We start from the raw sequence: 17,205 nt of genomic DNA on the forward strand, positions 1-17,205 counted from the left end.
CGTTTGTGTATCCAGTGCGCTTCGCGTATTGAGCACGTCGCGCGGATTGCCAAGTCGGTCGTGATTGATCCGCAGGGAAGAAACGACGCGAGTAAATATTGAGAGAAGAATTTCGACGGGAAGGTAAGGAAGACTCGTGGAAAATGTGACACTCTGAGCCGAGTGTGCGCGCAGTATCCGTGAATGCTCTATTTGGCTGAGAAATTAGTCATTAGAAACTTTCTCTCTCCCTCTCTTGTGGAAAGATTCTTCGGAGCTTTCGACATTTCTCGTTTCCGCGGAATGACTTGATATAGTCGTCTCGCATCTTTCCTTACTTCTCAGACGAGATTCGTTTGCAAAAATGAAACATGAATTTCCTCAATCGTATTTTCAAGAAACGAGAACAATAACGACGTTAACCGCAAACCTCATACGCATACACAACAAAAAAAGCATGGAAGCTTCCAGTTATATTGAAAGAATGTTGCAACATTACAATTTGCAATGTAGTATTGCAAAGATTACAGAGATCTATAATTGCAACATTTTGTCGAGATAATTCAGCAATGTTGCGAAAGTAAATTATTAAATCTAAAATAAATATGTATTAGAAATAACTTATATATCTTTTATTAAATTGCTTTTTTATTTATGTATTGCTCTTTTATTTATGTTCAAAAAATAAATCTTATCTTCTGGTCTGGAGATAAGTCTTCGGGTCATCCGGTTTTTTCGTTAATGCGACATTTTAGAGAAAAATATTCTAGACAAAAGTTTTATGGCTTCAAAGAATCTATTTATGACGCTATGAATTTGACTTTGGAATAACCTTGAAAAGTCCAGTCAAGATCAACATAAAAATCTGAAATGGAAACCGCGATTTTTTGTTACACCGTCTTTTTCCACCAATTAATTTGAACAACTTTTGTCTAAAATATTTTTTTATTTGCCTAATATTTTTCTAGATATTGTAGAAAAACTTGATAACTTTTTCAATATTTTACTTACGATATCTCGCTAACTAGTTGTGGGAAAGAAAAAGTGGTATTAGACTTTTTGCTCTATTTAGTTTCAAGAATATATTTTTACAATGGCGCCCTGACTTTTGTTAACTTGCTGATTATTGAAAATTTCAAAATCATCAAATTAACCAAATTCAGAGCGTTATTGGAACAATATATTCTTGAGACTAAATAGAGCAAAAAAGTATAGTACCACTGTTTCTTCTGAAAAATAATTAGCGAGATATCGTGAGTTAAATATTGAAAAAATTATCAAGTTTTCCTTAAATATCTCAAAATATATTAGGTAAATAAAACAATGTTTCAGACAAAAGTTATTCAAATTAATTGCTAGAAAAAGATGATGTAATAAAAAATTGGGGTAACCATTTAAGATTTTTATGTTGATCTTGACTGGACTTTTCAAGGTTATCCCAAGGTCAAATTCATAAAGCGTCGATAAATAGATCCTTTGAAACCCTACAACTTTTGTCTGAAATATTTTTTCTAAAATGTCACGTTAACAAAAAACTCGGGTGAGCCGAGTGGTCAGAAACATCCGGTATAAGCGTCCGCGTCTGATGGTGAGTCGCGTGGGTCCCTACCTACTTCTTGTATTCGACCCGTCACAAATTATTTATTTTTATAACACAAAAACTGAGTTTCGGATAATATTCTGCATAAGAAAAATCATCTTGGAATTCGTTCCACATTATAACATTTCGAGGACAGGTAATTGTTCCAAATCACCTTGCATAAGCATAAAGATAAAATAATAAAATTAATATAAATATAGATTGATAATTTCTTTGGATCTATAATATATATAAATATATTGAGCTATGTTTAACTAATATATGTACGTGTAATATACAACTATAGAATAAATATATTATTATACTGCGAAAGAGAGATAGAAGAATAATTTTATACATTCATACATATACATACATATTCATACATATACATAAAATATCAGTAAAACCGATTTAAGAGAGATACTTCCAATAATTTGTGCGTATATTTTACAAATGACATTCTGCTGTTTAACAATCGAAAGATGTTAACCATCGCCCGTTGTTTATTAAAAAATTGTAAACATAAAAGTTTGATAAATTAATCATTGTTTTCCGATGCCATGTATACGTGAGGAATAAATATGTGTTATAATACAATGTAATGTGTGTTATACCAAATATCCAGCACAATGGAACTTACTGTTCCAATTTGATTTCTTTGATCAAATACGTTATTGATCGATTAACTAGTGTAGCATTGTGTACACATTGTATACAGTGTGTATACTGTTGGGTTGGATTAGTTTAATTTGAAGAGGGGAGAGGTAAGGTCTGCTTTAGAGGAAGACGAAATGTGTAGAAGTACTAGCTTTAACATTCATATAATGTTTCAATGCAATGTCTCTGAAGGCTATCTTGATATTTCTTTAATCTTTTATGGCAATGTTTTTAAGAATGGACATCCTGACGTTGCCACAACTAATTGTAATAACGTTGCAAAAATATTTCGTAACTTCCGTGCAGTATTACATTGTTGCAATGTAATGTCTATGTAATATTTTTGCAACATTTTTATGTTATATGAACAGGTTTGTCCTTATGAAATAAATCCCAATCATATTTTTAATTCGCCGTCATATCTATTTTGCACGCAGTTTCGATTGGATATTTTCTGCACCCTAAGACCATCGTGTGATTTACTTTCCTTTAATTAATAAGAGATTCTTACTGGATTCTTTTCCATTAGGCTGTGAGTCCTAGTGATCTGCACCCTTTCACCCTCGAAAATCTCCTCTTCGCTTGAAGCGCTTGTCCTTTCATAATCGCGGACCTCGTCGACACGCTCGTCCTCAGCTAGTGAGCCAAGACTGTTGTACCACTGTACGCTGCTAGTCCTGTAAGGCTTCGATGGCTCGTGAGTACGATGGAGGTCCTTGCTGAAGCTCAGGCTACGCTTGATCGGTTGCAGGCTGCGATTTATCGCCGCCGGTAAGTCAGCACTCCCTCTTAACAACGCACTGAATTTCCGACGGAGCGAAGCGCGCCGCTCAAGTTTTCCACACGCGTCCGTGTCCTTCGGGGAAATTTCCTTGACTGACCTTTTGCTGCCAGAAGAGCGTGGCGGCTTCTGACATTCTGTTTTGACCGACAACAGTCTTTGTTAAAATTTGAACTGTTTGTTTCGATGTTTTCTTCTTCCTTTTTATTTTCTTCAATATGCGGTTATTTGAGGAAACAGTCGACCTTCAACCAATTCAATCATGCGTCTTGTTATGTAGAATATTGGGAATTTAAGCACTCGTAAGCACATACAATTCGTTGAGCTGAACAAAAAACTCTTCTACTATTTTGAAAACAACCGTGATAATTTTTGAGATATTAATTATAGAAAAGTAACGGCTGAAAATTGGCAATATTGTAATATTGGATCAATCTGCATAAGGTCGTGAGAATTTTTGTCTAATTGGTATCTGCGTATTGATATTAAGAGAATAGTTCTGTACAATTAAGACATTTCTTCGTCGGGAGAGCATAAAAGCTTTACGAAAGGAGAATTATTACGTGAAAAAGGCAAAAAATTGAATAGAATGGCACATATACTATCGATTAAAATTGCTTCTAACAAAAATAAAATGCATTTCATGTTTGCTTAGTAATCTATGCGAATCTATGAATCAATTCAATAAATGTTGTTATTGTCCAGCATTATGCGCTGCCATTGTCAAAAATATTGTCAAATTCAGATATTTTGAATAAGACCCTAGGCAGCACATGGTATCTTTCGAACATATTGGGCATGTATGAGATGCATCTTTTACTTTATCGACAGGACTCGTGGGACAGTTTCTATGTTAAAAAGTAAATAAGAAAGTTCGAGTAAACATATGCTCACAAAAGTTTCGTTTTTAATATATAGCCTTTAGAAAATGACAACAATGAGAGACAACAATGAGAGAAAATGTATCGCGATAAGCAAGTTAAGAATGCTCATATAACACATTTTTAGCTGACTTTAAAGATAATACCTATAAATTTGGATAATTTCTGAATATTGACTCGTTGATAAAGAATCGTTTATTGTGACGTTGATATATTGTTACTGTTTGAAACTAAATAAATGTATTATTTCTCCTTGACATAACGAATGCCTACGCTTGTGTGTGCTTTTGAGCTTGCAAATGTAACAGAAATTTTGAATAATTTTTATAACAATATACTTGTTCAGTTACTTGTAAAACATTTTTATAATAATATATGTGTTTGATTACTTATTCGTAAAACACGATTTAATGAAAGAAATATATTTCTTCTGAAACTGAAATTGCAACAACTGTTAAATTAAGCATTTGAGGACGCATATTTGTTTTTTTCTTTTTTTTATGTAGTATCTACTCTGAGTGAGTTTGTGTGTGTATTTCGGTGGCATTCAAATACACTTTACATAGCGGACATACTATAAATGTACACGATATATTGGTAATATTCACATATTTCTTGTAATATATTATTTTATAAAAATTTTTGAAATACGTTGAATTCGTCGTTATGTTTAATCATCGAATATTATAAATCTATTTTGAAAGTAAAATCTCTGTATTTTTTGCTAAAATAATTTAAATATTTTGATAATGAAAAAGGTGAACATAAAATTCTTCATGATTAATGTGCATTACTTTCATTACTTTGCATTTTCCAAACTAATTTATCGTTTGCTCTAATTATAATGTTTAATTAAAAATCTAAAAGCAATCAAGTTTGGATAAAACTTTAATGAAATTTTAATGAAATCAACTTAACAACTTGAAATAAACGATCGGAATAATATATGTATTTCATTCCGCATAATTATCACACTCAGAATCATTTTGTACTATATTTTAAATATACTTCAAGTTCACTAACATTCATTGAACGAAGATTTCGACTGTTTCCTTGTTCCAAAATATTTTGAAATTTCTTTAACTTCTATATCCGATTAAAGACAAAATTGAATTCGTTGAATCAAAATTAATACTCTCCAATATTATTTTACGGCACGATTAAAGAAGAAATTAATCAAAAAGGAAATTAACAGCGATAATTAAAATGTCTGTCCTAATTAATGACACTGTTTCAATTTGTGATAATCGCCCATTTCTAAAAATAAATAATCAGCCGATATATTATTCTAAACATATGCTTTTATTCTATATTTTATATATTACTTTATATTTTATATAATATTTATGTTATTTATATAATTTATATATTATTTTATATATTATTTATATATTTTATATATTATTTAATATATTTTATATATTATAGCGAGTTTCGAATAAAATTAAAAGCTATAGTAAATACTAGGACATCATAATTACAAGAATATTGTTGACAACGACAATTCGAATAATTACTCGTTGACGTTTTAGAACTTAATAGTTAATATCAAATATCTCTTAGATTTATGCAGTTATTCTTTAACTTCTTCGAAACTGTCAATGAAAAGACAAAAATAAAAAGTTGCCCTATCACTAAATGATAATTTAATATAATTGCTGAAAAAAATATAAATGAACTAAATCTTTCCGTAAATTAGAAAAATGTACAGTGTAGAATATTTATTTTCAATACAAGCAAGTTTCTTGGAAAGGAAATGTTTTTTAAAATAATGTTTCGGACTAAAGTTTTATGGCTTCGAGAAGGAAAGATAATATTATCAATTTCCCGTATCAATTTAATCAATTTAATTGTATCATTTGATCCAATTTCAAAACACAAAAAATTGTTGCACTCATCTTATTGTACAACTTTCATTTTGAGAAAAAAATTTATTCCCATTTAAAAAAATAGCCGCCATGATAAAATTTCTAAAGTGACGCCATCTATAATTAAATTAATGATATCATCATCTTTCCCCCTAAAACTTTTGTCTGAAACATTTTTTTCGAAAAACTTCTTTTCGAAATATTCGCGTGTATTGGATAAAATGGTCTACCTTGTACATAATATATAATTAGAAGTCCAAATATTTAAATTTCCTAACAAAATCAGCTTCTTATTTAAAACTTTAAAATGTATGTTATTGATTTATTAATTAATTTTTACGACAAGTTTACTTGGTCATTAATTAGGACAATCACCTTATTATCGTTACTTCATTGTCGCACACAGACACGGTTTTTTCGCGTGCGGAAGAATTGGGGATATTCCAGACTATTACTATATCACTAATCTCTAACGTTATAAAATGTTATACTGAAGCAACTTGTGACAACTCTTTAATGACGTCGTCTCAGACTGAAATTTAGGCGCGCGCTTATCGTCAACACGAGCGATCACTTCTCTAACAATTTCGACACGTCGCGACAGGGACAAATATTATTCAACGACCTTCCTCACGCTTCTCACGTATCAAGAATTTCACGAAGAGCGATTCGCGTTAATATATCTAGCGCTATGCGCACCTGCTTCCGGTTTCTCTGGTTTGCATTCCTTCACGGAACTTTCCTGTTGCGACGCGTTCGCATTCTCGTCGTTGCAGTTGGACGCTTTCTGGCTCGGCTTAGCCATCTTTTTCGAAGATCTCCTTCCCTCTTTCTTCAATGTCATCTTTCCAGGACGAGTTCCAGTTCAAGGTCGCGATAAAATAACGTCGACACTCGGAGACATTAAAGACGCGAATGACGACAAGTTCAATTTTATTCAATGTGTTCGAGTATCTCGTTATTTTCTGATTATTTCCGATTCCACTTCTTTTTCTTTTTCCTTCTCGCAATCGGATGCAAGTTGACAGTTTGCGCTCATATAAACTGTGCCATAAACAGTATCATTCCGATAATACCGTATTATCGTCATAGCTAATACGGCTAAGCATGTCGGATATATATATATATATATGTATGTGTGTATGTGTGTATTGACAATATCGCGCGATCGTTTGCGCTTTTTTGCTTTTTATGTACATAAGAAAACCTGGAAGTCAAGATAAAACTGATCGGCGCACACTGTCAGAAGTTGAAAGCTTTCTTAACCGCTTCTAAGCCGCTGATCCGATTTACGATATTATATCTGCCACTGTTTTTTAATGTTCTCCACAGTTGTATTTTTAGTCGATACACTCGGCGATATCACACGGAGTTGTGCGAAAGCGTAATTTCTTTTCTCTCTTTTTTGTCCTTCCCAAGAGATGACAAGCGTTCCTGTGCGAAACGCAAAACAATTTCGCCAAGGAGATTCTGCGTCGTCTCAGTATCTGTTGAGAAAATATATTCGGTCGTCCTGAATGCCGCGTAAAAGGGAAACACTGTAAAAATTAAGTCAAAACTATCGCACTCGTAAGAACACAGAGAAGAAAATTTTTTATTTGTCAAGCACGTTTGTCGCACACAACATTCGTTACTCACTATTGTCTACATCATTGTGCCACTAATTTATCTTTCTGCTCCAATCGAACGATCAATTATCGAAACAAGAATCGCTACTTTAATGGAAGGCGTTGCTTATCACGCCGAAAGAAAACTTCGCATCGGTGTCTGCTCCATTAACGAGCCAAAAATAATCGTTATTGCGAACCTTATATGACAAGTTTTTATGCCATAAAAGAAATTTCCCTTTTCTTGCCCCCTCCTCACTCTCTCTCTCTCTCTCTCTCTCTCTCTCTCTCTCTCTCTCTCTCTCTCTCTCTCTCTCTCTCTTTTTCTCTTTCTCTTTTCCCTGAGAAAACAAAGCGAAATTCTCCAAAATTTAAAACTAACTTGTAAAATTTTCCATTACTACACTAAACGAGTACTATTTTTCTTTTCTATGTGTATCACTCCTTCCTCCAATTACCATGAACAACTAACTACTTCTTTTAACATATTATATAGAATATTTCTTAAGTACTGTCTAATGTCTATTTTGGAATTAATTTTTAATCTGTTACGAAGGAAGGTTTATATTTACATGTGGTCTCAAAGGTTTCGTTTCAGAGATACAAGTTTCCAAAAATTCTATAAAATTGCTTTTTTGTGATAATTTTTTGTGCATTTTTGTGATCTTAAATAAAAAGAAATGTGTTTTTCCAATTCATGCCAATGAATACACAAGGTATTGCATTTAGCTTTTACCTATAGATAGTTTTGGAAAAAATTACTAGTGTAGAAAGAAGATTTGGCTAATACTAGCCTGAACTTGTCGAAAATTCGAAAACTCGAAAATCGAAGGAATTAAACTTTGTTTAAGATTTTCATTATTTTGTTCATTACCTTCAAAAAAACAGATATAGTAGGTTTTAATAAAATTAGTAATAGGAAATATTTACGTTTTAATTCCCGTTCCAATTTCTCCCACTGATTTTTTACAACACAATAATTATCAAAAGTAAATATAAAAATAATATATTTTGTCTATTTACTGCTTCGAATTTGAAACAAAAGTTTTTCTTCCGGTAGGAGAATTAAGAAAGAAAATGATTTTAGAAGAATTTTGAAAATAATTTAGAAGTTTTAATACATCTCTATTTCTCTCTCTCTCTCTCTCTCTCTCTCTCTCTCTCTCTCTCTCTACACACACACACACACTCACGTATACATAAAATAAGCTCTTTAAGGTCAAATATTGACATGAACTTTTCTTCATAAAATGACCTCAAAAATTAACTCCCAAAATATTGTACTTAAAAGTATTCTGTATATAATTTTTTATCACGAATTGTAAATAAATGGAGATATGAGCTTAAAGGGCTTCTCCTAGAATAGTTAGTATTTATAAGTTCTTCCTCTCTCTTCGTTTTTTATTTTATTTTACAATTAGGTTTAATCATCCCGCTGTAAGTACAAAAATATCTCCCTCCCCCCCATACGCCTGCATTTTGTTTTTAAGTCTGTGAATAAATCGACGTCGATTTATCAGGCATTTTCGTTATATCTTCACACGTCTTCTTGCTCGAAACTCCGTAAAAATAATAATCTTGAATCTAACCGAATTAGTACGATCGCGGTGGGATCGCACGGTTCAATCTTTCTGTCCCGAGCGCATAATTTACAGGTTTCTCGCATGCAGGTGTGCGCAATATCGGCGCAAAATTATCGGCGAGGAACAGATTATAAGTCTGGTTAATTCCGTCACGATAAGCGCAAAGCGCGAGCTGCGCTTTGTTATCAGGCGGCAGCAAACGAGGTTTCACGGGCTGCACATGATAATAACAACGCGCGCGGCGCAACTGGCAATCATCGTCGCCGAAATATAAAGCGTGTTCTCAGATGTTACAGTTTAATGCATTCGCTCGTTCTCTCATTTGCTCGCCAGCCAACCGTGTCTTCGGCAAATATTAGCTGACATCGTCTTGCGCTTAATCGTGACGATCAGTCACGTCACAGACGACCGCTAGAATAAATTTCGCAATTTGAACGCAAAGTCGCGTGGCACGCGAAAATTTTTCCATTGTAAATCTCTTTCTCCCCCCTCCCTCCCTCCCTCCCTTCCTTCCTCCCTTCCCTCCCTCCTTCTCCTGCCCTCCTGCCCCTCCTGCCTCTCCTGCCCTCCCCCTCTCTCTATTATATGCGTATATATATTTTTTTAGGCTTGAGAGTATTGCGCAAATTGTTGAAAGTTTAGAAATAATAGATGAAAAACACCTCGAAAAGGCTATGTAATTTTCTCAACGGGATATCATAAACTTGATGTGTCGAATGTATTATGATTCGCACCCTGTATTTGCCCATAGCATTATATATTTTAAAAATTTGCCATTTTAGCAAAAATACTTAGGCATTAATAATTATATTAATATATAATGAGCGATCAAGAAAGCACTACTTTTCACAACTTATGTTTCGGGCGATCAAACAGATTAAAAAATTATTATTTTCTCGATTTCAATTTCAGACGAACTTTATTTTAACAGGATTTTAATCCGAGGCTTCAATGACATATTACGTCGAAAATTGAATAGTATCGCTACAAATAATAACTCTTGATATTTTCGCCGAGGAAAAATTAGCAAAAGTTTTTGTGGTTTATACGACGCGGTGTAAACAATAGACCCAAATTATGGGACACCTTGTATATTTAATAAATGTATTCTTTTGTCCCATTTGATGTTCTTTTTTACGTCCACCAAATGTGCATCGTTTCGATCGCCAAGAACGAGGGCCCGCCACACATTCGTTGTTGCTTCTACATCGTTTGTTAATATACAAATATGTCATATCTTTTATTCTCCGTTTGGAAGATTAAAGGAAATCGATAATTTTAATTGTGTCGTATTTACATAGCTATGAGAACAGTAGCAGTCGAGTACCTACGTCGATAAGTTGATAAATTGATACGCGGAGATGCGTTATTTACTCGCTACGTGCATGACCGATATTTATTTCCATCGACAAGTCGCATTCTGCAAAAAGGTAATCACGACGTGTAAATTTTCCGAGAATGCGCGATGATAACGGGTTATTACGCGATCGTAGCGTGTATCGCAATGTTACGCGTCACACGCATTACGTAACAATTTGTTGTCCAGCTAAATCACGAGCGTCAAAATCAAAAGTCGGCCTTACTAAAGCGACACCTTAATTGCTTCGAAATTGCTTCATATATGTCGCGTAACGTGCGTATTTCTTCCACAAACAATAAATTTTATACCATATTAGAAAGCTCATCGCAATATTTAACGCCTCCTCTCCCCTCGCTGCACGGAAAGAAAAGAGACCAGTATTTTAAGAGCCACGTCTTAACATCTCACGTACTTAACGCGACCAATATTTTCGGCTAGATGAGAAAAGGACAGAATGGATATACATTTTTGCATTTCTCTTGTCCCGTTTTCTCTCATTTGAGTAAACCTTCCAGTATAGTATAGAGTTGATAATCTGAGATGGTTTTATAACAGCTCATAATACAGGGCTCCTTGCATGTCCAGATACCAGATACCAGAAGAAGACTTTATGATCGTGGATATTTCGTTTTGGCTGTGACATAGAGAGTTCTCCAGGGTCTACCCGTGATCTTTTGCGACTGGGATTGTCATAATAAATCCATTTCTTGTCTCTGGTCACAATTCGATATTAGAAGAAACTTGTGTTTGTATCTGTCGAGCAGCGAAAGGCAAATGGTGACTCAGTTGCAATAGCGTTCTTGGATAATTTATGGATAATCCATTTTCCTACCTTCAGAATTTTCCCCATATTATGCAAGTGCCGAATTACAGTGCTCTGATTAACATGTAACCGCAAATTCTACACTCAATTGAGTCGAATCTTCTTTCAATAACGCTTTCAAGTCATCCGAACTCATTTCTTGCAGTTGCCCGGCACGCGCCTGGTCTTTCAAGTCAAAATCGCCATTTTTAAAGCGCCGAAATTACTCACGACATGAACTTTCAGCTATTGTTCCCCCCACCATAAGTTTTCTAAATGATTCTGGTCGACTCGGCAGCTGTTTTGCGCTGATTAAATGAAAAAAGTAACGACGAATATGGACTTTCGTCTTCATACGAATTAAAAATGTCAATGGATATGACTTATTGTTATTATCGCGTTTCTACGCAGGTTGACCCATACTGACATAATCTATGCGCAAAAATGCGTCGCAATTTTCATGCAAATAATTCACAATGCCATTTATACGTGAACGATGGAAACTTTTGCATACCCCTATTATTATCTTTTAAACTATTAGAATGTTTATTAAATACAGCCGTTTCCCTTCATATCCAGCCTTACCAGCGGCGATGCACGTTCACGCTTCACTTCACACTCCCCCGCTTACACTCCTACCCGTATTCACACTCATGTTTCCAAACCTCATTTAAACAAATCGCATTGTTTCCAACTTTTATCGTAGACCTAGCTCTACGAGACTAATTTCAGTAGATAACAACCACGATTCAAGAACGCTCGTTCGTAATCGTGTTTCATGCTGCATATAGCCGCACCGTAGCATTCCGCCGATACTTATTCAGTTATACGCGCAGTACACGCATATTGTTCGATGCGAGAATAATTTCCAATTAGCGCGATACGAGCCAAGACAATTTCTTATCGTACGACCGTTACGACAAATTCCACTAGACTAGAATAATTGCTCGATGTCTTTTCCCTTTTCTGTCTCTTACCAGGGCAGGCTAGTGAAGAAATAAGTTAAGAATAGAATAAAAAAAGAATAAGGAATTAATGTGGCAAATTAGCTTCACGAGGTCTTCCATCGGGAACATAATTGCACCAGCCAGTTTCGATCAGCGGTTACAATTCGATCCAGTAAATCGATTAAAGTCCGTCGCGCGAGAACGAAGTACTTCGAAGACATGTCCCAGCCGACAGCTGTGGTTCCGGTGATTTTGATCGCGAGAGTCGCGAGTTCGACAATTTCCGACGCACCTTTTCCGCAGCACTTTCTGCCCGCGCACTTTTGCACACGTCTTTCGCGAACACATGTCACAGCGGAGTGACATGCGGTGATAAGACTGCATTTTGACGATCGTCAAAAATGTGTGTCGCTTTTTTATTGCTTCAGCTGTGGCTGATAATGCATGTCGTGTATCTGATAAACAAACGAGAGGGCTCACCGTAAGAGAAATTGATAAAGGATAATTGTCAAAATGTCACAAGGCCTGGAATAACCGAGATGCGACTATTCGCCGGTGAAAAATCGATATCGCGGTAGCATTCGCGAATTTTCTCGGAGCTTGCTGGTCCGTGATGATAATATTAAAAAAGTTAATAATTAGTACAACACGAAGAAGCCTGGTGAATATACAAGGTGCGCCAAAAGAATGGATAGATTGTACGTGGTTATATTCTTCTCATCAAGATAAACAAAAATGTTCCAATAATGCTTAATTATAAAGTTAAGGTCGAGTCGAGAGAGTAAAAGAATTAATTTCGATGTTAACGTAACATATTCGATAATACTGATTTAACTGGATCTCAGAAGTTCAAAAAAAAATCAAAATAGAAGAAGATGTCCAAAATGTGTGTGTCCACCGCGTGAAGCAATATAGTTGTAAATTCTTCGCGTCGAATTGACAAAATTAATGGCTTGAGAATCTGTTTTTATTTCTTCGTAAATAGATTATGTAATATTAACTATCAATTCCTAAATGTCGGGACAAAACTCAAAATGTCATCAGCAATATACTTGCAATTCTGATGTTCTAGCGTGGATTTTAATTTTACTTAAAACTTGTTATAATTAATAATATATTAAGAATGTATAGTAAGACTCAGTCGAAGTCATCATAAGATAACTCACTTAAATCCTTACAACTTTTATTCAGATCATTTTCCTTGAAACTTCAATACTGAAGAGTTATTAGGATGGTCCGTTACTTTTGGGGTATACCCTGTATAATACTAGACAGGTTTTTACCGAAATAAATTTCTATAATATCATTATTCACATTAATATCGTGTGTACGCTCAAATTAGCCACTTTAGTTATTTCTAATTCTAGGTCATTTATATAAGTTTACATTTATATAAGTTCAATTTCAATTATCTCAACTATGGCACGGCTAATCTTTTTCTAATTGCATATATATGTAAATCCATGTTTTTATCAATATGCTGTTACAAAATTTGGAGAAAAAATTTCTAAGAAAACAGGTTTACAGACTAACCACACCTTCCCCCCCTCTCGCTCTCCCCCTCCCCCTCCCCCTCTCCCACTCCCTCTCCCTTTCCCTCTCCCTTCCCCTCTCTCTCCCCCCTCCCCCTCTCTCTCTTTCTCCGCTTGTTTAATTCGTCAATAATCATTCCGGAAAAGGACTGCCTATGAATATCTCACGGAATCCACAAGTATGAAGAAATGCAACGTTCCTGATAAATTCGCCGCATATCTGCCTGTATACATTCCCGGTTATATCGATCACGAGACAGATAAGCGAGATAAGATTATTATCAGCATCGCGGTTACGAGCGATCCGCGCGTGCAACAACGCGCAGCTCGCTCTCGCGCCAAGCTATCGACAGACCACGTTCCTAATCAACGCGGACGGTACTCGCTTCCTCGCGAAAGCGCGCGAAAGCCTCGTAAAAAACGCTTTTACGAGCACAGGGAGAATAAATTAAACGGGCGCACGCGGAGGAAACAGCCGCTCTATTCCTCCTCGGCGTTCCTCACTATTCGCGCTTCGTCCATTTCTCTCGCGTCACACGACGATTCTTATCGATATTATCTCCTCCCCCCGACCGGCGGCTACGACCTAATCAGAGCGTCCCGATTTATCATCATTTTACTACCTCCGTGGCCACTCGCTCGTTGCTCTCGAATTCTTTTGCTTCTCGTGTATGAGACGTGAGAAGTACAGAAAAAGCCGCGCACCATGCAACAGATTAATTCAATTGAATTAATGCGGAATTAATTTTTAATCCAATAAGAACTACACAGACAACCAATGAGAACTACACAGAAATGTAGGTAGCGAATAATTCTCTCTCTTCCTCCCCCTCCTCTCTCTCTCTTTCTCTCTCTCTCTCTCTCTCTCTCTCTCTCTCTCTCTCTCTCTCTCTCTCTCTCTCTCTCTCTCTCTCTCTCTGTCTTTCTTTACAAAAGGAGATAATTATAATTGAGTAAATTAATTTAATCAGGAGCAAAGAACAAACGTGCCAAGCACATCTTTTATCGGATCTTATTTGCCTTTTAGCATTCGGCTCTGCTTTATATTTGACTTGTCACTCTTAGACACTCGCGGACAAAAGTACTCGGACTAAAGACGGATAATTAATGTCGCACAGTCAAGAGATATAAAGGACAGTCGACTTTAACATCACTTTCGCGACGGCACTCCACAAGAGGTAAGAGAACAATTTCACTTTCGCACTGCAACTGCCTCTCCACTTTTCGCTCACTTCCCACTGTGCTTCACGCGCGCGCGCGCGCGCGCGCACGCGATACCGATTTTCCACGTCGGTTCTTTTGAGTCGTTACACTCGCGACGTGCATTCCGCGACGGTCGAGATTCGCGAAAGATGATGGAACGAATCACACACGACGAAGAGAGGATACGTCGCTTTTTCTCCCTCTCTCTTTCTCTCTTCCTCGCGCTTCACCGCGTTGTACATCGCGGCGAATTCTTTCGGGCGCTCTCGCGCAATGTTTCCGGTCGCGAGCGCAAAAATTGCGGCAGCGCACTAAGCAAGAAATTAAGAAGACAGGTGAGGCGAGGTCTGCGATAAGCGACTCGCCGGTCGCAGCACAGACGAGGAGAGGGAGAGACATCTGAGAGAGAGAGAGAGAGAGAGAGAGAGAGAGAGAGAGAGAGAGAGAGAGAGAGAGAGAGAGAGAGAGAGAAGGAGGGAGAGGGAGGGAGAGAAAAGGAGTGTGTACAAGCGAGAACGAAAAGTGCGAACGCGAGTCGAACCGCGAGCAGGAGAGATAGACGTACACGTGGAGGGGCTTAACCGCAGTGGCGCTCAATTATAGACGCAATGTGATTACAGAAATTGGCTGAACAATTACGACCGTAAGTTGATGCTGTCTGGGTTGACGACGAGTCGGCGATCGCCACACGGATGGAGTCTGTAGAGACTGTTGCAATTCTTTCTACAACACATACCGATATCCAAAAAGTATTGCGGAACCTGACCTTCTCAGGATGGAGAACTTTCTGCCCATGATTCAATCAGATACTTCGAACTTTGGGAATGCTTGGACATTTTTAGAAATTAAAAAAATAAGAAAGGCAGGAAATTAGTTTCTTTACGGTTTCACGGCGGTCGAATACTGGCTGCCTGTCGCTAAGATTTTTACGCAAAGGCGTTTATTACTTTTCCGATTTGTATTTCATGCATCAACTGACGAGATCAAATTATGACGATAAATTTAGCTCCAAAGTTAAAAGCGTTACGATAATTCGCGGTTCGTGTCAATTGTCGTTTATACCGCGTTAATTACAGACTTGTCTTGCTTGCACTCTCGCGAAATTTTTATTCCTAATCGATTCTAAAACTGGAATAAACGTTAATATTAGCTTGTCAGGCATAGCGATTCTGCAATCTATTTATTTCTCATTTATTTCTCGTTTATTTCGCATTGCGTTTCTCCATTTTTACTCGTTGCAAAAGCTCGTCTCAACGCGTTTGATTTCACGACGGAAACTCGCGGCGGAAACAAAAGGTGAGCCCTCGAAGTTCGCGGAAAAACCTGTAAGTTTTCCAGCGTACGGTCGTAAAGTCTACTTAAAACGTATCGTATTCCGTTTCAGGAACGAAATTCGTAAAGGGCTGTCGTTTTTCTCATGGCTTTTAGAAGGTGTTACGCCGAATTCTCAGTATAAGGGCGCTTTATGGTTGTGTCTACTGTACAGTTCAGGCAGCCCCGCAAAAAATATTCATCAGAAGGTCATCATGAGATAGCTCACTCAAATCCTTACAACTTTTATTCAGATCATTTTCCTTGAAACTTCAATACTGAAGAGTTATTAGGCTGGTCCGTTACTTTTGGGACACCCTGTATATAATTGCTTATAATTGATATTCATTATCAATTATCATTAAACTACTAGTTATATATACAGCATCTTAGCGAGGAATACATTAATTATGCTTTAAGAAAGTGCGATATTTGTTAAATCATAAATGTTTCAATACTCAATGAGTATTTGAAAAGATAAATAAGAAAAGTATTTGAAAGACACATTAAAGAAAAGGAAAATTTATCATTTCGCCGCGTTGATTACGCGCAATTTTCAACGTAATGCATTTCGATAATGGATTAACGGGAAATATTTCGACAGTCGCTAGAATTTGCGCCGCAAATAGCGCAAAGAATGTATATTAATTAGTTATAAATTTTATTAATGCGCGTTGATCGATAAATCATCGTTGCGTGATTCCCCTAAGTAGTATCTAAGATACCTCAAATTATGCAAGAGGCCAAGGGGCCGAAATCAATTTGCCAGCATGACGTTACGTGCCCGAAATAGCGCAGGTGTCGAGGTACAGTGTGACATGTCAAGGAAAGTTATTAAAGCCGCGACATCGCGTGCCCGATATTGATAACATTTTGAAAAGAAATATCGGAGATATCTCATATCGAACGGAACGTTTCTGCGTCCGCCATGACGGTACAATTAAGCAAACCCTTAGCGTCTCGTGAGCCTTTAGTGACTGCAACAAAATAAAAACTTCTAATTGGGAATTAAGATTGGAAAAAGCTCCTACTATTATTCCGAGAATGAAAATTCGATTTCCAATTATTGCTCTGAAGCACATCTGAAGCGGATTCTGAGCATCTGTTCGCTT

At 36.4% G+C, this 17,205-nt stretch overlaps 1 protein-coding gene across 3 annotated transcripts in view; it reads right to left on the reverse strand.

Moving 5' to 3' along the window:
• LOC105188425 (pleckstrin homology domain-containing family G member 5) overlaps positions 1-7,590 on the reverse strand; it is a 103,655-nt gene extending 96,065 nt beyond the window's left edge. For 2 of the 3 annotated variants that reach the window (XM_019843761.2, XM_019843760.2), the window contains exons 1-2: positions 6,448-7,590; positions 2,730-3,136 (exon numbers count right to left, since the gene is read on the reverse strand). In XM_019843761.2, the coding sequence (XP_019699320.1) occupies positions 2,730-3,136; positions 6,448-6,592 (552 nt within the window). In that variant the 5' untranslated portion in view covers positions 6,593-7,590. The remainder of the gene's footprint in view (positions 1-2,729; positions 3,137-6,447) is intronic. The other variant, XM_011149863.3, reaches the window with a different exon arrangement.
• Between the last annotated feature and the right edge of the window lie 9,615 nt (positions 7,591-17,205).

Source organism: Harpegnathos saltator, unplaced genomic scaffold, assembly GCF_003227715.2.
Source record: "Harpegnathos saltator strain DR-91 unplaced genomic scaffold, Hsal_v8.6 scaffold160, whole genome shotgun sequence".
In the NCBI taxonomy this organism is placed as follows: Eukaryota; Metazoa; Arthropoda; class Insecta; order Hymenoptera; family Formicidae; genus Harpegnathos; species Harpegnathos saltator.